This window comes from Amblyraja radiata, chromosome 5, assembly GCF_010909765.2.
Source record: "Amblyraja radiata isolate CabotCenter1 chromosome 5, sAmbRad1.1.pri, whole genome shotgun sequence".
In the NCBI taxonomy this organism is placed as follows: domain Eukaryota; kingdom Metazoa; phylum Chordata; class Chondrichthyes; order Rajiformes; family Rajidae; genus Amblyraja; species Amblyraja radiata.
The window spans coordinates 50329867-50355682 of NC_045960.1; the positions used below are offsets into that span (position 1 = coordinate 50329867).

The 25816-nt window shown below is 41.3% G+C and overlaps 1 protein-coding gene across 2 annotated transcripts in view; it reads right to left on the minus strand.

Moving 5' to 3' along the window:
- The window catches only part of tbc1d32 (TBC1 domain family member 32), a 150212-nt gene that overhangs the window by 92416 nt on the left and 31980 nt on the right, over positions 1 to 25816 (minus strand). Inside the window, exons 10-17 of one of the 2 annotated variants that reach the window (XM_033021186.1) lie at positions 25625 to 25775; positions 19173 to 19232; positions 13509 to 13605; positions 13154 to 13291; positions 5427 to 5519; positions 2826 to 2968; positions 885 to 1009; positions 342 to 543 (exon numbers count right to left, since the gene is read on the minus strand). In XM_033021186.1, coding sequence (XP_032877077.1) covers positions 342 to 543; positions 885 to 1009; positions 2826 to 2968; positions 5427 to 5519; positions 13154 to 13291; positions 13509 to 13605; positions 19173 to 19232; positions 25625 to 25775 — 1009 coding nt within the window. The remainder of the gene's footprint in view (positions 1 to 341; positions 544 to 884; positions 1010 to 2825; positions 2969 to 5426; positions 5520 to 13153; positions 13292 to 13508; positions 13606 to 19172; positions 19233 to 25624; positions 25776 to 25816) is intronic. The other variant, XM_033021187.1, reaches the window with a different exon arrangement.

Here is a 25816-nt window from a genome sequence, read left to right on the forward strand (position 1 = left end):
TAGCTCGTTCATGGCTTTATGATAACTCCTTTCAGAAGTGTCCTAAATATACTATGTAGGAACTTGCTGTTAAAAGTTGTTAAGGACTTTGGAATATTCAGATATATAGAAGCATTCATTAGAAATTAAATTAACAATTTTGTGATTGTTAAAAATATCAAGGAAAAATTAAATGGTTTGAAAAAACACTCACTTCAAGTAATAAAAAACAAAATCAACCTTTTAAAAAGATAAAAATCTGAAAAAAGCTCATTATGATAGATCACATCAGATTTTCAGAAGCCGTACTAAGAAAGTTCATGATAAAACAAGTTTTGATGTTGAGCAATAATAAGTGTTACCTTCTTCCATGCTTTAGAGATAGATTCATGCAAGCCATAGGGCATCAAAACCTCGAGACCCTCGCATGTATTGTACATTTGACGACAGACAAAAATAAAAGCCCCCTTCAGAGCTGAGGATGGCTCAGTGGAATCTAAAGCTGGAAGCTCTCCATCAAGTAGTCTTTTGGTAAATTCGGCAATTATATGTGCAGTAGAAAGACTGATAAGAGAAGGAAAAACATACAAGTCTTATGATGTGCTGTTTATTCAAAAACATTTTAATTTACTAAGTGCTATTAACTTAAAGTTTCTGATGCTACATACAGGTAGTTACCTATTACTATTCCCAATTGGATATGACAAATGTTAATGCATTTAAAATAATTTTTGGCCACAGCATTTTAAGAATTTTATTAAAAACACCATAAACTAGTTTACTTACTTAGTAAAACTTAGCTGTCACAAGAAAATTTTAATTCTTCGGCCAAGAGAAAAAAGAGGAACAATGTATATTAAATGTTATAGGCAAACTATGTTTTTCTGTCTTGTATACTTTCTTACCAATTTGTTGCAATAGGGCTGTCATTTTCACCAAAAAGGAGCAAAGAAAGTCCTCGGTCTGTAGAGGCTATCCTTGCCAAAATATCAGCTATGTTTATCAACACTGTTTCATTACAGTTCTTTATCTATTCATTGCAAAAAAAATCAAATTAATAGAATGTTTACTACAAAGCAAAATAACTCAATGACAATTTAAATTTGAAGCCATTGTAGCCATTTCACATCTAGAACAATTTATAAATGTTTATGTTAAGTCTTAAGTAAATTTTAAGGTATTTCATGAAGGACATCGATGGAGATAACTATTTTCATTGACAGAGAAATCAAGAACTAACAGACAGAGCTGGATGGAAACTGGAATATGTACATGAAAGGGCTGAATTTGAAGGGCTATGGGGAGAGTGCATAGAAACATAGAAAATAGGTGCAGGAGTAGGCCATTCGGCCCTTCCAGCCTGCACTGCCATTCAATATGATCATGGCTGATCATCCAACTCAGTATCCTGCCATCTCTCCATACCCCCTGATACCTTTAGCCACAAGGGCCACATCTAACTCCCTCTTAAATATAGCCAATGAACTGGCCTCAACTACCTTCTGTGGTAGAGAATTCCAGAGATTCACCACTCTCTGTGTGAAAATGTTTTTCTCATCTTGGTCCTAAAAGATTTCCCCCTTATCCTTAAACTGTGACCCTTTGTTCTGGACTTCCCCAACATCGGGAACAATCTTCCTGCATCTAGCCTGTCCAAACCCTTAAGAAGTTTGTAAGTTTCTATAAGAAACTTATAAGTACAGGTGAGAAGGTCATGGAACTGGTATGGACTGTGGGTTGAATGGCCTGCTTCCATGATATAACTATTTTATGATTCTATAAGTGTTGTTTCTAAGGAAATATCATCCCAATTAATCAAAAGCAAAGGAAACCAAGTATACATAAAAGGAAGGTGCACAAAAAATAGTTTGCGGATGATACAAAACTTTGTACAGCGCAGGAAGGAGAAAGTTAATGACATTATTTGAGACCTGGTTAGTTGGGCAGAAACATGGCAAACAAAATTTAATAAAGAAAAATGTGATGTAATGCATTTGGAAAAGTGCAACAAGATGGCTCCCATTCAACAAAACTTCAGTTATAGAGAGCATTGGTAAAACCACATTTGGAGAGCTGTGCATAATTCCAGTCTCTTTGTTTAAGGAAGGATATTAATATGTCAGAAGGAACTCAGAGATGATTTACTAAATAGTCAGGCTGGAAGGGTTGAAGAGGTTGATTCATTGGAGTTTGGAACACTGAGAGGTGACGATCAAAACATACAAGCTTCAGACAGGTCTTCAAAAAGTGGATGTGGAAAGGATGGTTCCTCTTATGGGAATATTTGGAATAAATTTTAACACTGTTTAAAATTAATAGATCTTCCGTTTAAGTTCAGGCAATTTTTTCTTTCAGAGAGTCATGATTCTTCAGAACAATTTTTCTCAAAAGGCAGAGGAAGCAAAGTCTTTGAGTTTTTAAGGCAGAAATATATACGTCTTGATAACCTTGAGGTGAAAGATTGACAGGAATGCAGAGTTGAGGTTACAGTCAGATCAATCAAGAGCTTATCATATATTTCTGCAAGCTAGATGATTGAGTATCCTCCTCCTGTCACTAAATTGCCTGTTCCTACAGGAATATCCAATAAAAGACAAAGACGTTGGGAAATGTGGAGAGATGGGGTCTTTGGTGAGTATGAGCACAGATCTTTAAAGGAGGAAAATGTGTCAATAAAATGATTAAAAAGGCACATGAGATGTACATGGGTCACTGGGAAATACTGGATAAGATGGGACTATTTCCCGTGTTATAAAGGAGGCTCGGAGGTGATGTAATTGAGGTGCATAAAAAGAGGAATAGTCCAGTAACAAAAACACAAACAACATCAGTAGAAATCACTGCACCTGTTTTCCTTTCAGCAATGTGACTATCGGAAAAAGAAGGGATTCAGTAATGATGTTCTTGTACAGGCACTCTGTAGCACACTCTTTTCCACCACATAACATGCGCAATACTTCCATTACGAGATTTGCTGGAGCATATGAATCTGAATGAAAAATATTTGTTAAATATTGAATATTCAACTCCAGACTTTTCACGATTTTATGGATTATCACAGCAAACCCAGTAGCATTTGAAAAGGAAAAATGCAGACTGCTGTTTCCAGCAAAGCTTTAACAACCATACAGTGAAGAAGGCTGTCAGAAGATAAAGTAGGATATAGGTCAGCTGCAGAAATGGGCAAAGAAATATCAGATAGAGTTTAACCCAAGCAAGTGTGAGGTGTTGCACTTTGGGAGGTTGAGTGCAAGGAGAGAGTATACAGTTAATGGCAAGACCCTCAACAGCAATGATTTGCAGAGGGATCTTGGAGTCCAGGTTCATAGCTCACTAAAGGTGGCAGCACAAGTAGTTAGGGTGCTAAAGAAGGCATACGGTATGCTTGCCTTCATTACTAAGTACTAAGAGTCAGGAAGTCAAGATGCAGTTCTATATGACTTTGATTAAGCCACATTTGGAATATTGCATGCAGTTCTGGTCACCCGTTTACATGAATAATGTGGAAGCTTTGTAGAGGGTGCAGAGGTGATTTACCAAGATGCAGCCTGGATTACAGGGCTTCAGCTACAGAGAGAGTTCGTCAAGTTCAAGTTCAAGTGAGTTTATTGTCATGTGTTCCTGTATAGGGCAATGAAATTCTTGCTTTGCTTAAGCACACAGAACATAGTAGGCATTTACTACAACACAGATAAGTGTGTCCATATACCATAATATAAATATATACACACATGAATAAATAAACTGATAAAGTGCAAATAACAGAAAATGGGTTAATAATAATCAGAGTTTTGTCCGAGCCAGGTTTAATAGCCTGATGGCTGTGGGGTAGTAGCTATTCCTGAACCTGGTTGTTGCAGTCTTCAGGCTCCTGTACCTTCTACCTGAAGGTAGCAGGGAGATGAATGTGTGGCCAGGATGGTGTGGGTTTTTGATGATACTGCCAGCCCTTTTGAGGCAGCGACTGCAATAAATCCCCTCGATGGAAGGAAGGTCAGAACCGATGATGGACTGGGCAGTGTTTACTACTTTTTGTAGTCTTTTCCTCTTCAGGGCACTCAAATTGCCAAACCAAGCCACGATGCAACCGGTCAGCATGCTCTCTACTGTGCACCTGTAGAAGTTAGAGAGAGTCTTCCTTGACAAACCGACTCTCCGTAATCTTCTCAGGAAATAGAGGCGCTGATGAGCTTTCTTGATAATTGCATTAGTGTTCTCGGACCAGGAAAGATCTTCAGAGATGTGCACGCCCAGGAATTTGAAGCTCTTGACCCTTTCAACCATCGACCCGTTGATATAAATGGGGCTGTGGGTTCCCCTCCTACTCCTTCCAAAGTCCACAATCAGTTCCTTGGTTTTGCTGGTGTTGAGGGCCAGGTTATTGCGCTGGCACCATATGGACAGTTGCTCGATCTTTCTTCTATACTCTGACTCATCCCCATCAGTGATACGTCCCACAACAATGGCGTCGTCAGCGAACTTGATGCTGGAGTTCGCACTGTGACTGGCTACGCAGTCATGAGTATAGAGTGAGTAAAGCAGGGGGCTGAGCACGCAGCCTTGAGGTGCTCCTGTGCTGATTGTTATCGAGGCTGACACATTTCCACCAATACGAACAGACTGTGGTCTGTGAGTGAGGAAGTCGAGGATCCAATTGCAGAGGGATGCGCAGAGACCCAGTTCTGCGAGTTTGGTAACCAGCTTGGAGGGGATGATTGTATTAAATGCCGAGCTGTAATCGATGAATAACAGCCTGACATATGAGTTTTTGTTGTCCAAGTGGTCCAGAGCGGAGTGGAGGGCCAGCGAGATCGCATCCACCGTTGATCTGTTGTGGCGGTAAGCGAACTGCAGTGGGTCGAGGTTAGGTAGACTTGGATTATTTTTCTGGCACGTTGCAGGTGGAAGAGAGACTTGATAGAAGTATATATAATTATGAGACGCATAGACAATCAGAATCTTCTTCTACGCGGGGTGGAATTGTCCAACACTAGAGGGCTTAGTTATAAGGTGAGAGGGCAATAGTTTAATGGGGGTGTGCGTTTTTGGTGGTGGCGGGTGCCTGGAACGCATTGCCAGGGGTGGTGCTGGAGCCAGATATGATAGTGGCGTTTAAGTGGTTTTTGGACAGTAACATGGAAATGCAGGGAATAGTGGGATATGAATCATTTGCAGGCAGGAGATCAATCAACTGATTGTGGCTTGAAGGGACCGTTCCTGTGCTGTACTGTTCTATGTGTTATGTACAGCTGTGCGAGGAAGCAAAGATTTGATCATATAAGCCCTTTGTCGGAAATGCTTTAAAACTACTTTGCAGATACTGCCAGAATTTAGATTTTAGTATCTAGATTTCTCACACTTTCTTCATTTAATTCTAATCTTTAAATGTAGGATTTTAATTTTCATCATTAAACACGTTTTGCTAAAATATTCCAGTTGATTATTACCTGTTTGTGTAACATTTCCTGTCTGTGTTGTGTTTGGATGCTGGTACATCATACGAATCAAGAGTACAAGGAAGTCCATCAGAGATACTGGTTCTGTATTGTAAAAGTAAATGTTACTCGTCCATTTATAATAATTTTCTTGAATGATTGAAACATCTTTATTCCTTGTTTTATTGTGCATTAAGTTAAAAACATTTTCCCTTTACGTCTACTTACTTCAGTTTAATTTGAGCTCCTTAATGCCACATTCAGCCAAATATCAAAACCAGTTAATTACACCTCACCTCTGGAATATAGCTTTTTGGGTTTCTCTCAATTCACCCATACCACCACCATTTATTTTGCCTGGCACTAACATCTTTTCTGTCATTTAATTTCTCCACCTATTACAGACTCTCCCTTCACTTTTTCCCCTGCTACTCCACTTCCTACGCATTTTAAACCTTGTTATTTATTCGACTTCTTAATCTTTGTAATAACTCTGCTACATATTCATTGTCCCTAAACATTGGACCAGATGTTGCCTATGATTTTGATTAAAGTTATTGATTTTTAGTTGTTCAAACTGTACCAATGGATATTCTCATCACTGTGTTATGGATTTCAACACCTGCTATGAAATGCTGAAGTTGTGTATGTATGTACAGGTCTTGAAGACCAAATAGAGCCATGAAGCTGGTCAGTTCACTCAGCTGCAATACTTGATATCGAGTCCAACAGCAGTGCACTGACTCAATGAGATTTCATAGAATTATATACTAGGATCCTGTGCCAGATACATTATCTGAAAGCCTGAAACAAGATCCCAATTCCCTCAATGAGGTTTGCAGGGCAAATATTTGGGACACAAAGAAGGTAACTTGCTTCTTTGCAGTGATTTTGTGTACTTTTCCCATTTTATTTTGGGATGAAGTGATGAAAAATCAAGTTCAAATAATTATTTCTATTTAGCAGTCTTGAAATAACCAGAATACACAATAGACAATAGGTGCAGGAGTAGCCCATTCAGCCCCTCGAGCCACCGCCATTCAATGAGATCATGGCTGATCATCCACAAATCAGTACCCCATTCCTGCCTTCTCCCCATATCTCTTGACTCCGCTATCCTTAAGAGCTCTGTCTATCTCTCTCTTGAAAGCATCCAGAGAACCAGCTCCACTGCCCTCTGAGGCAGAGAATTCCACAGACTTACAACTCTCTGTGTGAAAAAGTTTTTCCTAATCTCCGTTCTAAATGGCTTACTCCTTATTCTTAAACTGTGGCCCCTGGTTCTGGACTCTGCCAACATCGGGAACATGTTTCCTGCCTCTAACGTATCCAAACCCTTAACAATCTTATATGTTTCAATGAGATCCCCTCTGAACCTAAATTTAAGAGTATACATGCCCAGCCGCTCCATTCTAACAACATATGGCAGTCCCGCCATCCCGGGAATTAACCTGGTGAACCTACGCTGCATTCCCTCAATAGCAAAAACGTCCTGCCTCAAATTGGGAGACCAAAATTGCACACATTACTCCAGATGTGGTCTCACTACGGCCCTGTACAACTGCAGAATGGACCTCTTTGCTCCTATACTCAACTCCTCTTGTTATGAAGGCCAACATGCCATTTGCTTTCTTCGCTGCCTGCTGTACCTGCATGCTTACTTTCATTGACTGATGAACAAGGACCCCCCAGGTCCCATTGTACTTACCCTTTTCCCAACTTGATTCCATTTAGTTAATAATCTGCCCTCCTGTTTTTACCACCAAAGTGGATAACCTCACATTTATCCACATTAAACAGCATCTGCCATGCATCTGCCCACTCACCCAACCTGTCCAAGTCACCCTGCATCCTCATAGCTTCTTCTTCACAGTTCACACTGCCACTCAGCTTTGTGTCATCTGCAAATTTGCTAATGTTACTTTTAATCCCTTCATCTAAATCCTTAATGTATATTGTAAATAGCTGCAGTCCCAGCACCGAGCCTTGCGGTACCCCACTAGTCACTGCCTGCCATTCTGAAAGGGACCTGTTTATCCCTACCCTTTGGTTCCTGTCTGCTAACCAATTTTCTATCCATGTCAGCACTCTACCCCAAAACCATGTGCTCTACTTTTGCCCACTAATCTCCTATGTGGTACCTTATCAAATGCTTTCTGAAAGTCCAGGTACACTACATCTACTGGCTCTCCCTTGTCCATTTTCGTAGTTACATGCTCAAAAATTAGTCAAGCATGATTTTCCATTCGTAAATCCATGCTGACTTGGACCGATCCTGCTACTGCTATCCAAATGTGCTGCGATTTCATCTTTTATAATTGACTCCAGCAACTTCCCCACCACCGATGTCAGGCTAACTGGTCTATAATTCAGTTTTCTCTCTCCCGCCTTTCTTAAAAAGTAGGATAACATTAGCTACCCTCCAATCCACAGGAACTGATATTGAATCTATAGAACATTGGAAAATGATCACCAATGCGTCCACGATTTCTAGAGCCACTTCCTTAAGTACCCTGGGATGCAGACCATCAGGCCCTGGGGGTTTATCAGCCTTCAGTCCCATCAGTCTACCCAACAACATTTCCTGCCTAATGTGAATTTCCTTCAGTTCCTCCATCACCCAACTAGTACATCAGCGAGATTGTTTGTGTCCTCCATAGTGAAGACGGATCCAAAGTGCCTGTTCAACTCATCTGCCATTTCCTTGTTCCCCATAATAAATTCACCTTTTTCAGTCTTCAAGGGTCCCAATTTGGTCTTAACTAGTTTTTTCCTCTTCACATACTTTAAGAAGCTTTTACTATCCTCCTTTATATTCTTGGCTAGCTTACCTTTGTACCTCACCTTTTCTCCCCATATTGCCTTTTTAGTTATCTTCTGTTGCTCTTTAAAAGTTGCCCAATCCTCTGGCTTCCCACTCATCTTTGCTATGTTATACTTCTTCTCCTTTATTTTTATACTGTCCCTGAATTCCCTTGTCAGCCACGGTCACGCCTTATTCCCCTTGGAATCTTTCTTCATCTGAGAACATGAGATACTTTTAAAACAGTTAAAACCTTCATAGCTAACAAAGTCTCACAGTGAAGCTATCCATAATAGAATGTTGGGTGCATTCAAAACAAAACTTGCACATTGTACCACTAATAGCTCTGTTGCAGATAAAGCCAGCTGGATTATTCACACAGTTTGGTTAAGGGCAAGACTTGGGGACTAAATCGTGATTCCAGGCAAGGAGAAAATAAGTCAGCACGTTCGGGCCTGTTAACTGTTTTGCATTATTGTGACATACATCTCTCAAGAAATCAATACAATGTTGGTGATTTGAGTCTTGCCTCGAGAACAAATCGTTGTTTAATTTCTATATCAAAATAGTAATTAATGCAATGTCAATCTCTGAGGTGAAAATCAATTTTTATCACAACAATCTCTGTACAGTCACATATATATATATATTTCACACATTATTAATATTCATAATATAATAAATATTTCCTGCCAATTAAAAATGTAGGTTTTATTTTGAAATAAAATAATATTTATTATCATCAAGGTTTGCATCAAAGTTTCAATTATTTCAGTTAATTTTTGAGCTGGTTATAAAATATTCTATTTTCAACCCACCAATTAAGAATACAGGACTAAAAGTGCATTTGCTTTATGCTGAAACTTATCTAATTCTTCCATGAAAGGTAGAATAATGCTCAGACTGAACAGTGTTTTGTTCAGAAATAATTGCTTTGATGCTGCTGGTTTTTATACTTCTTGCCATGTTGCTATGCCTTGTCGAGCTTTTGGTCAGGTTCAAAGAACAGGTAATATTGACATTACTTTTTATTTATGCCTCTACAGCAAAGCTTCACATGGTATGCAAAAAATTATGAGCTGGTGAACTGAGATGCAGTACTTTGCTAAGTCAATCCACATTCCTTGAGTGACAAATCTATAAAGATATGCCCAGATATCTATAAAGATATGACTGCACAAGGTGGCAGCATAATTAGATAGGGTGGTAAAGAAGGCATATGATACGCTTGCCTTCATTGCTATGGGGCATTAAATACAAGAGCCAGGAAGTCATGATGCAACTCCATAGCATTTTGAATATTGCATGCAGTTCTGGTCATCCCATTGCAGCAAAGATGGGGAGGCTTTCAAAATGGTGCAGAGGTAGTTTACCAAAATGTTGCCTGTGTTCAAGGGTTTCAACCACAGTGAGAAATTGGATAGATTAGGATTGTTTTCTCTGAAACTTCAGGGGTTGAGGTGAGACATAGAAACATAGAAAATAGATGCAGGAGTAGGCCATTCGCCCTTTGAGCCTGCACCGCCATTCAATATGGTCATGGCTGATCATCCAACTCAGTATCCTGTACCTGCCTTCTCTCCATACCCCCGATCTCTTTAGCCACAAAAGCCACATCTTACTCCCTCTTAAATATAGCCAATGAACTGGCCTCAACTACCTTCTGTGGCAGAGAATTCCAGAGATTCACCACTCTCTGTGTGAAATTTTTTTTTCTCATCTAGGTCCTAAAAGACTTCCCCCTTATCCTTAAACTGTGACCCCTTGTTCTGGACTTCCCCAACATCGGGAACAATATTCCTGCATCTAGCTTGTCCAACCCCTTAAGAATTTTGTAAGTTTCTATAAGATCCCCCCTCAATCTTCTAAATTCTAGCGAGTACAAGCCGAGTCTATCCAGTCTTTCTTCATATGAAAGTCCTGACATCCCAGGAATCAGTCTGGTGAACCTTCTCTGTACTCCCTCATGATAGGAGTATATAACATTATGTGAGGCATTGATTGGATAGTCAGAACCTTTATTCCCTTGGTGGAAATTTCCAATAAAAGAGGCCACAGCCATAAGGTAAGAGGGGAAAAGTTTAATGGAGATATGCGGGGCAAGTTTTTTTTAAACATAGAGTAGTGAGGATAAGGAACGCTTTGCCAGAGGTGGAAGGATATGATTAAGTTTGATAGGGTGACAAAAATTTATAAAATTAGATTGGGTAGGCTGGGGTTGTTTTCCCGTTAGTGCAGAAAACATCAGGGAGATTGTTTGTGTCCTCCTTAGTGAAGACGGATCCAAAGTACCTGTAAATAATATAAAGAAGCTTTTCCTATCCTCCTTTATATTCTTGGCTAGCTTACCTTCGTACCTCATCTTTTCTCCCCGTATTGCCTTTATATTTATCTTCTGTTGCTATTTAAAAGTTACCCAATCCTCTGGTTTCATTCTCATCTTTGTTATGTTATGCTTCTTCTGCTTTATTTTTATACTGTCCCTGACTTCCCTTGTCAGCCACGGTCACCCCTTAATCCCCTTGGAACCTTTCTTCTTCTTTGGAATGAACTGATCCTGCACCTTCTGTATTATTCTCAGAAGTACCTGCCATTGTTGTTCCACTGTCATCCCTGCTAGGGTATCTTTCCAGTCAACTTTGGCCAGCTCCTCCCTCATGGCTCCATAGTCCCCTTTATTCAACTGTTATACTGACACCTCCGATTTACCCTTCTCCCTCTCAAATTTTAGATTAAAATATCATATTATGGTCACTACCTCCTATTGGCTCCTTTACCGTGAGTTCCCTTATCCAATCCGGTTCATTACACTACACTAAATCCAAAATTGCCTTCTCCCTGGTCAGCTCCAGTACAAGCTGCTCTAAGAATCCATCATGGAGGCATTCCACAAACACCCTTTCTTGGGGTCCAGTACCAACCTGGTTTTTCAAGTCTACCTGCATGTTGAAATCTCCCATAACAACCGTAGCATTACCTTTACAACATGCCAATTTTAACTCTTGATTCAACTTGCACCCTATATCCAGACTACTGTTTGGGGGCCTGTAGATAACTCCAATTAGGGTCTTTTTACCCTTACAATTTCTCAGTTCTATCCACACTGACTCTCATCTCCTGATTCTATGTCACCCCTCGCAAGGGACTGAATTTAATTCCTCACCAACAACTATCCCACCCCCTCTGCCCACCTGTCTGTTTTTTTGATAGGACACATACCCTTAAATATTCAGTTCCCAGTCCTGGTCCTCATGCAGCCATGTCTCTGTAATTCCCACAACATCATACTTGCCAATAAGCCAGTTCGGTATTCCGACTGTGCATGCATAGGTCATGGGTCGCTCGGGATAAACACTTTCGGCAATCCATTCCGCTGCATGGGTGTAGACCTGCGGAACGGATGGACAGGAGTGGCGCCCAGGCCCGCAGGCGGCACGGAAAAGAAGCACCAACTCCAGCTCAACCCGCCCGTCTCGCCGGCGAGACAGGCAGGGTCGAGCTGGGGCCGAAACTCCCGTCCGCGGACCTCTGGATAGAAGACCCTCCTTCAGACTTCCTACACATTAGATTTTGCGCCGTGGTTGGGATGGATGGGAGCGGGGATTTCCACGGGCACAAGGAACAAATGACCTAAAGTTTGCGTTGAGTGAACTGAGTGTTCTTAACGTCCTCGCCGTACACCGGCGTTTTATGGGAGTGGTTGGATCCCAGCTTCAGCTCAACCAAAGTTGGTCACATTATCCGGACAGACGGCGGGGGTTCAGTAGCTGATGTGAAGCATCGGCGATGCTCTGGAATCCTAGTCGGCCGCTGCTGATCAGCGGGGTCGAGAAGGCAGCGCCCGACCCGGGGAGTAGAGGTGTCAGTTCTTCCAGCGGTGAGTGGAGAGGCACCAGCTCCCGCGGGCCGCTCACCTGTCTGGCGCTGACTCCTCGATCCCGGGATCCAACCACTCGCATAAATCGCCAGTTTACGATGCGGACGGTAAGAACACTCAGTTCACTCAATGCAAACTTTAGGTCATTTGTTCCTTGCGCCCGCGGAAATCTTCAGCGCAGTCGAGACGAAGGGGTTCTGAAGTTGCATTGTCTTGATTGAGGACATTTTCTCGACTCTCCTAGACGCATCGAGCCATGGCTTTACCTATGGTTGTCTATCTAACTGAAACATCTCTCCCCCACTTCTCACCATCTCTCCCTGTCTCCCACTCGCATCTCTCCCCCTTTCTCTCGCTGTTACACCCAGCTCTCCCCTGCTACGAGGCACCCCGTTTGCTTATTTTATTCTTGAATGACCTTTGACAAATCCCATGATTCCTTGCGTTTTTTGGAATACCGAACTGGCTTATTTCTAACTGAGCCTCAAACTCATCTACTTTATTTCTTATACATTGCGTATTCATATACAACACTTTGACTTCAGTATTCACCTCCCCTCTTGCTCCAATCACTATTGGCCCTGACCTTACTCTCTTATCCCTTCTCGAACTTTCCTTCCCATTAATTCGGGAGTCTTTTGTAACTTTTCCTGTACTCACTTCCACCACAAGTACTCACTTATGTTCTTTCCTATCCACTCTAAACTAAAAAAACTTACAAGAATTAAAAGCGATTATCAGATTTCCATTTTCTCCTCAATAATGTATTACCACTGAGAAGTAAGGGTAGCTTGTGACAGATTTCAGGATATTGACACTTTATATAGTTGGCAATGAATTAAATATTTTTGAATTTTATTTCGTCCAACATATTGAGTCTTTGGATAGCATGTAAGTCCAAAAACAAGTAAATTTGAGTTCCTCTACCATAACATATGAATTTTATGTATCTATTTCAAATTTTAGATAGAGAAACAGGTGTGGTGAACCATATCAGAAGCAGCCACTTTGTCAAATGCATGCAATGGAAAATTCATTTGATTATTTGTTTTTTTTTACCTTTTTTGTTATTCACTTTTACAGGAAATAGTTTTCTGCCATGTGTGTACATCAACATTCTTCCCAGAAGACAAAGTGAATGTACGAAGCAAATGTATTGCAATTCACTTCCTGTATAGTACGTTCTCTGACCACTGTCTTTAGACAAAAATGAAAAATTAGATTACAATAAAACAATCTTTGCATAAAGAAAATGAAGCAGAATTTCCTTAATAGGAATCCCCTAGCAAAGAAATTCTGCGAAAAACAAGCTTTTGTACCAGCTAATATTGAAGACATAAATGTGTATCGACAGATTACCTCCTTTTTGGTGTACAGCACTAAATATAGCATTATAGCAAATTATGCTACTTACTTATGTGATAAAGCATGGTACATAAATTGTCAGTAGCATCATCCTCTAATTTTCCTGAATCAAAGTAATTCAAGCATTGTTGAACAGCTGCAGTTATCTGTAGAAAAATAGATAAAAGTATTACGGCATTAAATTCTCCATTTCATCTTACAGTATAGAATAGTGAATGTTCTCTGAGCTATGAAAACACATGTACCAAACAACAGTGAATCCAAAATTATGAAACACAATTATTTAACTGTATCCAAAATCACATTTCATAATTGTTAACTTTAGATAAAATATATTTTTCTTATGTTATTGAAGTATTCAGTAAATCATAAGTTCACAAGTTCATAAGTTATAGGAGTAGAATTAGGCCATTCGGCCGATTAAGTCTACTCCGCCGTTCAATCATGGCTGATCTAGCTTTCTCTCTCAACCCCATTCTCCTGCCTTCTCCTCATAACTCAACACCTTAAATACTCCAAAGGGTGTATCATGCACATATTTTCTGAAATACAATTTTTTTACGTCAAATTAATTCAATTTGTGTATTGTGATATATGGCTCCAAAGAACAAAATATTGCAAAATGATTTCATACGCTGTCTCAATCCTTTCGAAAACAATATGGAGAAATATCTGTGTACAACAATATTTTGCAACAGTTTTAAGTTCCAAACACAGTCATCTTCGATGGAATTCCAACTGTTATTTATCAATCGTGCTGCCAATACTCTTCTCCAATTACATCATATGGAATAAATACAAAATAATCATTTCCAAGCCAAAGTTCCCTTATGAAAATGCCTCTAAATGCTTGAATAAATAAAGTAATTGAAATATTTTTGAAAAACTATGCCAAATATGAACAATATTTTCCTCAAATGACTCATTGTAGTCCAAGGATAGATTACTCTCTCAAAATTTAAACTTGATTTTCTAAGCTCTACCAAGTCGTTGTTATTGCCTTGTGCCATCCAGGTCAGTCCTCATTATAAAGCATGAGCAAAAAGCATAGGAGTACTGTGATGTTGATGTAACTACAATTTGCAGAAGCCTTAATGTGGTTCCAGATACAAGACATCTCCATTTAATTGTTCACCCAGGTCTGCAGGCCCTGTTCCTGTTAGAGGTGTGAAATCAAATATTATGTTTTCGGAATCAATTATTTTCCTGTCCCAGGCATTGGTCCCATCCAAGGGCCCAGACCTTGATTTTCTGCTTGTTTCCATCTTAATTCCAAATGTTAAACTGAAAAGTATGGAAAACACAATTGGATGGTTTTAAAATAGGCTGGAAACAGTGCCATTTTCTCTCCCTAAATTTTTCATATTTTGCATTTGCTCCAATCTCCTCGCCATTTTATCTTCATGATTGGAACCCTACTCTGATCCCCTGCCACTTTATCTTCAGGTATCAGGTACCAATTCACCTCCTCAAGTAATTCCTTAATTTTCATTCTTCTTAAAGTTGCTTCTACTTTCTCGTGTATTCATGCTACACCTGTCATCAATCGAGACAAATTGAAACATTTTTCTCGAATTTGAATGTATTCAATAAAAGTAGACAATACAAATATTGGCAAATGGAATAAGTTAACATGAAAAAACTCCAGATATACAGAAAATACATATAGAGACTAACATATTGATTCGTACTTTTGCTGAGAAATGTAATGGGACGAGCATATAATGAATGTGCTGCTGTTAGGCGCTTCCCCCTCCTGGTGAATGCTATGTACTTACCTTTCTCTGTTTCTATCCCAAGTACAGGCCTCGTGGCTGTGAGTCTGGAATCGAGGGGTTAAAGGCTCCTGTACCCGATTGGCCCAGCTGCGTCAGGTGACGGGTGACTCATCTGAAGTATAAATACCAGAGCTTCCCAGGATTCTCCCCTCTTCGTCGTAGACTCTGACTGATGAGCAGACTGTTGGTGTGGGCCGAGGAAGCCTGACCACATGGCATAGAACTTTGTGTATTTTCACCATTCCTTGTTAACAGATATTGAATTGGGACGGATAAGGGCTGACCTTAGAGTTTTCGTGTAGTTTGGTTTCAGGGTTGTATCTCTTTGGGCAGGTTTTGGAATCTCCGGTTCGACGGCCCATGGCGTGGCTGGCTGGAGCATTGTTAAATTGTTTGTCGGTTTATCCATATCCCTGACTGGGTTGTTTAAATCAGGTTTGAGTTTTGTGTTCCAATGAATAATTAAAACTGTTTTTTGAACCTGAACCTGGTTTTTGACTTGTGTTACGTGGCTCTGAAGTACTTGCATTCGGGAGTCGTAACAGCTGCAGAGACAACATTTCCATCTTATTAGCCAATTAAGTGGAAAACTGACCATACTACAAATCAGGCAAATTGACCACTTTCTCAAAACCTGATCCCTTGCTAATAACTAAGCAGTCATTTTTGAAAGAGAATGCTTGACTGGGGGTATCAAATCAATACTACTGGCAACCAGAAATGTTCCTACATAAAAATGAATTATCTTGAATAATGTTGTTGATGCAGCTAGTCACAGTTTGCTTCCAAAGTTTACAACACTTGTAGAACTACAGATTATTATGTGTGGTCATCCTAGCATAGTTCAGATATTGGAATACAATTATCGTTGGAAAATCTTGACCTCAGGTTATATTATTAACTGTGAGATTAAGGGAGAAAATCATGATTATTCTTACCTCAAGATGTTGTTGGAAGATCTTGTATCTCAATAAAATGTAATTCGCTCCCCCTCCCACCTTGTTTACATAGAACTGTACTGCATAAAATCAGTCCTATTCGCCCACAATGCCCGTGCCAAACATAATGCCAAGACCAACTTATCTGCCTGCACAAAATCCATATCCCTCCATTCCCTGCATATCTATATGCCTATCAAAACACTTTTTAAATGATGCTATCGTAACGGCCTCCACCACTTCCCCTGGCAATGCGTTCCAAGCACTTATCAACCTCTCTATTAAAAAAACAGCCTGACGCATCTACTTTACATTTTGCTCCACTCTCCATAGATATACTTTCTAGTATTTAATTTTTTCCAGCCTGAGAAAACGTTTCTGTCATACTATACGATACAATAAACTTTATTGAACCCCGGACGAGGAATTGGTCTGCCGACAGTCACAACACACAAGGTACAAAAAAAAGAAAAGACAAGTGACTGTTGGCTGGCTGCTGCGTGGACAGCGCCTTCACTGGAACGAACGAACAAACAAACAAACGAACAGCGACCTATCCCCTGGGCAGAGGATTCTAAACTAGAGTGCCCTTCCCCACACCGGGTCCCCATTTGTTCTCCTACCGTCCCTTACAGCGGTCCCCCCATTCCGGGCCTACCATTGTTCTTCACGGCAGTCCTCCCAGGCCGGGTCCCCATTGTCTTCCCCTTCCCCCATCACACTCATCGACCACGAAGACCCACCGATTCCGAGGCTCCCATTGCCACCGAGGCCCACTTTGCCGCCGAGGCTCCCATTGTCGTCACCACTGAGGCTCCTTTGGCCCAAACATCGCTTCACCGCAGTCTCCTAGGAGTCCTGTGGGGCGAGTTGGGCCTATCGCGTTCCGGTCTTGGGTTGTCACCCCAGTCATCGGCAACGCGGTTGTTCAACAGGTGGATCGGGCCTGCGTGGCTCCCCGGGACACATATCTATCTCTATAACTTCTCATCTTGTATGTGGCATCAAGGAGGCATCGAGACCACAGCGGTGAGGCCTTGCGACGATGGGGGCACGGTGGTCGTGGGGTCCGGACGAGAGTTGAGCTGGGATTGCCATTTCTCCACGCTAGCTGTGGGCCTGAGGCTGCTGGTATCGTCGGTCCGGGTCTGTTGGTTGTCCCGGCGATTGTCGCTTCTTCTCCGCGCTATCTGTGGGCCTGGGGCCGCCGATGTCGAGTCCCAGCCCCACAGCCAGCGCAGAGAAGAAGCAGCAACCCCAGCTCAAAAAGGCACCAATAGCCCCCCCCCCCCCCTACGGGTTATTCACAACCCACACCCTCTCCGGTTTATTCACACTCCCCCTCCCGGGTTCTTCACACCCCCTGCTGCCTCAAAAAGGCAGCCAACACCTTCCCCCGGGTTATTTACACCCCCCCGCCCCCTCTCCCCGCCCTGGGTTATTCACACCGCCGCCCCCTCCCTTAAAACTGTAACGTCCAGTTTCGGGAACATATTCTTCCCTGCACCCAAGCAAGCAAGAATTTTGTTTTCCTATCTGGGACATATGACAATAAAACACTCTTGACTCATCCCCCCCCCCCTCCCACCTCCCCCCGCCATCCCCTCCCACCCCCGCTCACCTCCCCCTAACTCCCTCGCCCCCCCCTCCTAACCCCCCCCCCCCTCCCCCCTACACCCCCCCCCTCCCAATGCGGAGACGACTGATTGCCTCCATAGATTCCATAGTTTTCCTTGTGGGGGTTGATTGGACAATAGACAATAGGTGCAGGAGTAGGCCATTCGGCCCTTCGAGCCAGCACCGCAGCATGGCTAATTGACTTTGGGGGCGCCTGTCTCCGGGGTGAGCGCAAATGCCACGCAACCCCCCCAGCTTGGGGGACGGGGCCCAGCGTGTCCCACTTGAATGAATGAATGAATGAATGAATCTCTTTATTGCCATTGCACATGGTACAATGAAATTTAAAAGTCAATCCCACGGTGCGATTCACAAGAGCAATTTTAAATATATAAGAAAAGGTAAAAATATATACATATAAAAAAAACTTTAAAAAAAAAAAAAACTTGGTCTATATATCTCTCTAAATCTCTGCTTGCCTCCCATGGGGACTATGGGTGAGTGGTGTAATATTGCATTGGGGGACCATACCTCCGCTGTGACAGGCCAGTTCGTCTCGTATAACTTTAAATCTCTCATCTTGTATGTGTGCGTGTATATTTGTATATCTTTATATTTTCGCCAAAATGCTACGCGGTAACGATAAGAATTTTTACATATTCTGACACATTTTTCCTCTCTAAGCAGTGACCAGCTTCACTTAAGATTTTATGCATTATTTCACGACTTATTGGTGATTAAAGTTTTTAAAAAAGACAAAACTGCCTTTTAAGCTTCGCCTGATGACGTCACAATGAAGTGACATATGACAATAAAACACGCTTGACTCTTGACCACCGCCTCCCCTCCTTCCGCACCCCCCGCTTTCTGCACCCCCCACCTCCCCTCCCGCCACCTCTTTTCCAAACCCTCCACCTCCGTCCTGTAAATGGGGCAACCAGAACTGCATGCAATACTTAAAATGCAGCCTAACCAAAGTCCTATACAGCCGCATCATTCCTTCCTGACTCTTATACTCAATGCCCCAACCAATGGAAGCTAGCATGCCATATGCCTTCTTTACCACCCTCTCTACTTGTGTTGCCACTTTCAGGAATGTTATAGACTTGGACCCCAAGATTCCTTTGTACATCAATGCTGAAAGGATGAAACCATTAATCGTATATTTCCCTCTTACATTTAACCTCCACAAGTGCAACATCTCGTAATCGGATTAAACTCCATCTCCATTCTCCTTGTTCATCACGTTGGGTGCATAAATTCAATACAGAATATAATGCCGTAATAATTTTGATGGTACTGGAACAGCACATAACTCAAATCACTATTGATATAGCCATGATGCCTACAAAATATGAGAATAAATGCTGGGACACTTACCAATGACTTGTACTTATTTTCAAGGAGTCTTAAAACTACTGTTCTGCTATAGTAACCATGCTATGAAAAGAAAACAAAGTGTATTAATACCCTATAAGCTCCTACAACTACTCATTTAGAAACCAACTCACATTCATTGTTGAATTACTATATATGAATAATTCAGAATTATGATAAATAGGTAGTGAAAGGTAACATATTACCATTAATAAAATATGTCATATCCATTACCTATAGTACAATTCTTATTCTTAACATTCATTCGTATTAAACATTGCATATTTCTCCTGATAACATGCCACTCTTTACATTTGACATTTTCAATATATTTGTAAAATATTTATTTTAGTTTCATCCATTTTTTCCCTATTTTTACAGCATATTCCATTACAACTAAATGTTTATTGGTTGCAGTTGCAAAAAGCAGTGGAATACTCTCCTATCTAAGTGTAAATCTGCACTCAAATTTTGTACAGATTTGTTAAAGCTTTCTAAGGTCAGGAGACTTATTTAAAGACATCTCAAATTCAAATCATCTGAGAGCTAATTTTAAATCCATATCATATTAATGGGAAAATAAAACTTGTTCTCTGCCATCTGAAAAAACTCTACATAAAATGTTTTGAGAAATGTCAAATCTGGCCTTATTACTATAAATCGTCAACACTAAACTAAATAAATGTGATCTGGAACTCAGTGGTGTATGTCCCAATGTTTGAATATACCTGTAGCAAACACAGGGCCTAACATGGACAGGTCATGTAGGTGATATTGCAGGGAGGTTGGATGATAGTGAAAAGTTGCATGCAGAGATTTCCATCCCCAAAACTGAATTTTTCCCACATGCTTTTGTCCATGATTGGCACCCTGATAAAATTTTAGTCTTAAATAGGCTATGAGTGGAAAGTATTTCAGAGCAGATAGTTTACCAATTTGCATTGTTGGACCTAAACCTTTGACTTATTTTCCTGTTGGCTAAAACAGTGGCAATTGATTTGGGAGATGGAAAGAGAGGGGTGATTGAATGAGGGCTTAGAAAGAAGTTACAAAATGTCTTATTGAAGTGAAGTTCCTGTGGTGTATGTAATAGCATGCGCAAGAGAGATTCAAGGTGGCGTCCTGGAATAAAGAAGCTTGTTAATTTTACTCCCGTGTCCAGAGTGTTATTTAAAGTTAGCTCCAAGCACCAAATACACAACAGTTCTGTACAAGAGAGAAGAGTTAAAATAAATTGCAGGAAAACGTGAGAGATTCCAACAGAAAAATAATACATTCAGTAAGCCCAAAATTACCCCTTGAATTTCATGACATTATCTCACGAAAAATATCCTTTCAACCTTTGCATCTCCTTCACTCCCTTTAAGACCCTTCTTAAAATTCAGAACTTTAACTAAGCCCATGTCACTTTCTGAATTAAACTTATTTTCTTTGATGTATCTATTTGTCTCTGAGATAGTTGGATATGTTTGTTCAATCTTAAATAAAGACAAATAATTATATCTTAAAACTTAGGCGGTGATGAATGCAATAGTGTACTACAGCAGTAAGTGACTATTAGGCTCTTGACCACTAATTCCAAGATAAAATTTTAGATTCATTGTGGAATCTAGGAATTCTAACGATAAAATCTATGTTAAAAGAAAACCTCAATAGCCTTCTCCCGAAAACCACCACATCTTGTAAAATAGCGCAAATTGTTAATGTTTTTTCTAAGAAGAAAATTTGCCATCTTAACTTATAGCCTATATGTCTCACAGACCTATAAGCGTGGTTGATTTGTAAATGCAATAAGGTAGGGCAATAAATGCCAGTTTCTAGCAATATCCACGAACCAATTTTTTTATTCTGAATGTCTCAAGCAACATAATCACACAATGCAGCAGCTGACCTATGTACAGGAACAAATGCTAATACTGAAGCTGGGTGACTATTTATTTTACAACAACTTGGGTGATAACAACATACATAGATCCTGGGAGTCTGAATTTGTCTAATAGATAATAAAGTATTAGAGATCTAAAAGGACAGTGACTCACAAAGGAAAAATCACAAACAGTAATCTGTCTCCATGAAAAAAAATCATTATCCGTGGAGAGAAATTGTGATACAGAAAAGGAGAGAGTGGTGGATAATAAATGTGATAAGCCCTTATAGCCAGCTCCGCCATTCAATATGATTATGGCTGATCATATGGCTGATACCCCTTTCCTGCTTTTTCCCCATATTCCTTGATTCTTTTAGCCCCTATAGCTAAATCTAACTCCACTCTTGAAAACATCTAGTGAATTGGCCTCCACTGCCTTCTGCGGCAGAGAATTCCACAGATTCACAACTCTCTGGGTGAAAAAGTTTTTCCTCATCTCAGTCCTAAATGTGCCTACCCCTTATTCTTAAACTGAGATCCCTCATTCTGGACTCCCCCAACATCGGGAACATTTATCCTGCATCTAGCCTGTCCAAGCCTTTAAGAATGTTATATGTTTCTATGATACCCTCTCATCCTTCTAAATTCCAGTGAATACAGTCAACCCAATCTTTCATCATATGTCAGTCCCGCCATCCCGGGAATTAACCTAGTGAACCTGCGCTGCACTCCCTCAATAGCAATAATGTCCTTCCTCAAATTAGGAGATCGGAACTGCACACAATACTCCACATGCACTCACCAGGGCCCTGCAGAACTGCAGTAGGACCTCCTTGCTCCTAAACTCAAATCCTCTCGCAATGATGGCCAACATGGGGCATTGTTGGCTGGTGTGGACAAGTTGGGCCAAAGGGCCTGTATCACTCTACGACTCTATGCCATCAGCTTTCTTCACTGCCTGCTGTACTTGCATGCTTACTTTCAGTGACTGATGTACAAGGACACCCAAGTCTCGTTGCACCTCCCCTTTTCCTAATCTGACACCATTCAGATAATAATCTGCCTTCCTGGTCTTGCCACCAAAATGGATAGCCTCACATTTATCCACATTAGTCACCTTGCAGCCTCATAGCATCCTCCTCGCAGCTCACACTGCCACCCAGCTTTGTGTCATCCGCAAACTTGGAGATGTTACATTTAATACCCTCGTCTAAATCATTAATATCTATATTACTAAAAGTCTCATCTTGGCCACTTCCAATTGCACTGTACATTGATATTAGAAAAAACGTTGCCACTTACGGCTGTGATTTTTGGCCATCTTACTCAGAGTCCCCCTCCGTTGGTCAGGACAAGAGGATATTTCCCATCGATGAAAAATAAAAGACTTATTAATGTTTTAAAAATGTTGAGATTCTCCCCCCTGAAGGCCTTGCCCCTTCCGGAGGGGCTATAAAACCAGAAAGTGTGGAGGTGCCTCAGTTCTCTGCAAGATGGGGGAGCGAGAGATCACAATTCTCAGTCCGAGCTGTGAATAACTCTGAACACATGTCTACTAAACTGTGAGTGGTTTTACTGACCTGTCAGTGCCCTTAATGTGGTTTGAAAATGGAGTTTGAAAATGCAAAAAGTGTGTTTTGGTTTGAAAGTGCTAAAGCTTTGTTGCCTTTGGCTTGAAAGTGCTAAAGCTGCGTTGCCTTTGGCTTGAAAGTGCTAAAGCTGCGTTGCCTTTGGCTTGAAAGTACTAAAGCTGCGTTGCCTTTGGTTTGAAAGTGCTAAAGTTGTGTTGCCTTTGGTTTCAAAGTCCTAAAGCTGCGTGGCCTTTGGTTTGAACATGCTAAAGCTGCGTTGCCTTTGATTTGAACATTCTAAAGCTGCCTTGCCTTTGGTTTGAACGTGCTAATGCTGCGTTGCCTTTGGTTTGAACGTGCTAAAACTGCCTTGCAGCGGGACTATAAAACCCAGAAGTGTGGGCGTGGCGCAGTCTCTGCAAGATGGGGGAGACTTGCTGTCTTTAGTAGCCTTGCACCCTGCTTGAAATGGTATGAAACTGCACTTGAATTTGTTGGCCTTGCTCCCTGCTTGAAATGGAATCAACTGCGAGCCCTCCAGCCGTGAGTGAGTGAGCTGCCAGCACAATAGGCTTGAGTGACTGAGCTGCCAGCCCAAGAATCAATTCGGCCCACAATGTCCATACTAGCCCTCTGGAAACAAGTCCTTTCAGCCTACAACACTCATACTAGCGCTCCAGAAAGCCCCCCCCCCCCCCCCCCCCCCCCCCGTCACTGGCCACCTATATTGGAATTGGTGGAGAGGTGGAATATTGCGTTGGGGGACCAGCCCTCCCGTGTGATGCTGGGACCCAATGTGTCCCACTTAGTCTAGTATATTATAAACATCTAGGGTCACTGCACTGAGCCTTAGGGCACCCCACAAGTCACTGCCTGCTATTCTGAAAATGTCCCGTTAATTCCTACTCTTTGCTTTCTGTCTAGCAACCATTTCTCTATCCATGTCAATACCCTACCCCCTATCTTTTTCTGCAGCCAAAATCCCAACTACTCTTCAGTCTTCCGAGAGTATAAGCAACTTTCTTGAAACTTAACAGAGATTAAAAATCATCTAAACATGGTAACAATGTTATTCCAAAATAGTAAGTATGTTTGAGTATGTTTGAACAATGTAATGTAAATCTTGAAAAGAAAATAATAACATTGATGATACAAATTTGAAATAAAAGCAGAATGTTTGAAACATTCAGGTCAAGGGAGAAAGAAACAACATGAGAACTTGAAGAGCAACATGAGAAGTTAGAAATCAAGCAAGTTTTAAGTTTAAGAAGTGGAGGCATGAAGAGGCCAATGGGGGACTGAATGGTGATTGTGGTGCTGGCTGAGATGGGATGGTTAATTGGAGTTAAAGGACAATATGGAAGTTTAAGGGGATAAATGAAAATAGAGGAAGAGAGAAAAGAAGAGAAAAAAATGCTGAAATTGTGAGACAAAACATCATAGAAACAAATCACTGCAAATGCTGGGAATAATAGCAGAGAATCTAGGAAATGTTCAGCAAGTCAGGTAAATTATTTGGAAAGAGAAAAACAGTTTACATTTTAAGTTTATAAACATTCAGGGAAACTATCTAAAACTGACACAAACTATAGGGCTATCCGAAATTATTGTATTTAATGTTAAATCTTGAGACATCCAAGCTAGATGGAATCCTGCTCCTTGAATAAGCAAGTTTGGTATTCCGACTGCGCATGCCCAGGTCATACCCACGATAAACATTCTCAGCAGCTGTGCTGCTGCATGAATACAGACATGCGTTTCATCCGTAGTCAGGATCGAATCCGGTGCTGCAAGCATGTTGAATCGCTACTGGACTGTCCCCGTCCCTTCCCGAGTGTCCCATCCCTGTCCGGCGGCGGCCAAAGATGTCCGGGGTGACCCTGGTCTGACGGGACACCGGCCCAGAGCAGTGGCGGCGTAGAAGAAGTGCTAAATCCCCTGCTCCAGGCTGGTATCCCGTCAGTCCTGGGCTGTCGGTTAACCAGGCAGGACAGGCAGAGTTGAGATGGAGTTTGCGCTTCTTCTCCATGCTGGCTGTAAGCCTGAGCCGCCACTGCTCTGGGCCACTGTCCCGTCAGTCCAGGGCTGTCGGTTAACCCGGCGGGACAGGCAGAGTTGAGCTGGGGTTAGCGCTTCTTCTCCGCGCTAGCTGTAAGCCTAGGCCGCCATTGCTCCGGGCCGGTGTCCCGTCAGATAAGGGTCACACTGGACATCTTCGGCTGCCACTGGACAGGGATGGGACACTCGGTAGGGGACGAGGATCGTCCAGTAGCAATTCAACGCTTGCAGCGCCGGAGACCCGGGTTCGATCCTGACTACGGATGAAACGCAGGTCTGTATTCATGCATTGGCACAGCTGTTGAGAATGTTTATCATGAGTGACCTTTGACAAATCCCATGATTCCTTGCATTTTTCGGAATACCAAACTCGCTTATTTATGTCGCGATTTTTGAAAATAAGTAAAAAGTCCAAAGGCAGAGAAGTTAAAGTGGGAGTAGGTTGGTAATTAAACTGACAAGCAACTGAAAGGTCAGGGCCATTCATATGAACACTTGTAATTTCACTTTCCAATACAGCTTAGAAGTTGCTTAGTTTTTCCACAAGTTCTTTTTCTCCATTGTCTTCTAACTAATTTGACATTTCTGCCCATACAATCTGCTGTGAGCCCAGACAAATGTTCATCCTAAGTCAAACTAATTGGCTAGCACAGAACCATAGAGCTGCCAAATAAGACTCTGACTGACATAGAGTGAAAAAGCCTGTGATTAAATTGCACCCAAGAAGGAGGCTGCAATGTATTATATTGTTCCTATTAATAAGGCAAAATAATGCAACTACAATGTCTAGTAACAGTAATCAAAATCTAATTAAGTTTGCACAGTAAACTGATAAAATATTGTGCCTTCAAAAATTCCATGATTCGTAATTTGTCGACATTTCACTCCCTTCACATTAATTCTACATTTGAAAGTTCACTGTGCATTTTCAAAAAACATCTTTTATACATTAATTTTACCATCCATTTCTTGAACCAGGAGGCTTTTATATCCAGCAGTGCCAGGAAATAGACAGGTTCCAGTGCACGGTCTAGGGTGTCAGTATTAAGACTCTGTTCATGTGTTACTGACAGCAATGACAGAGTGCTTTCCACTATCTCCTCCATAAACCTGTAGAAAATTAAACATCAAATATTTACAACTACTTAGCT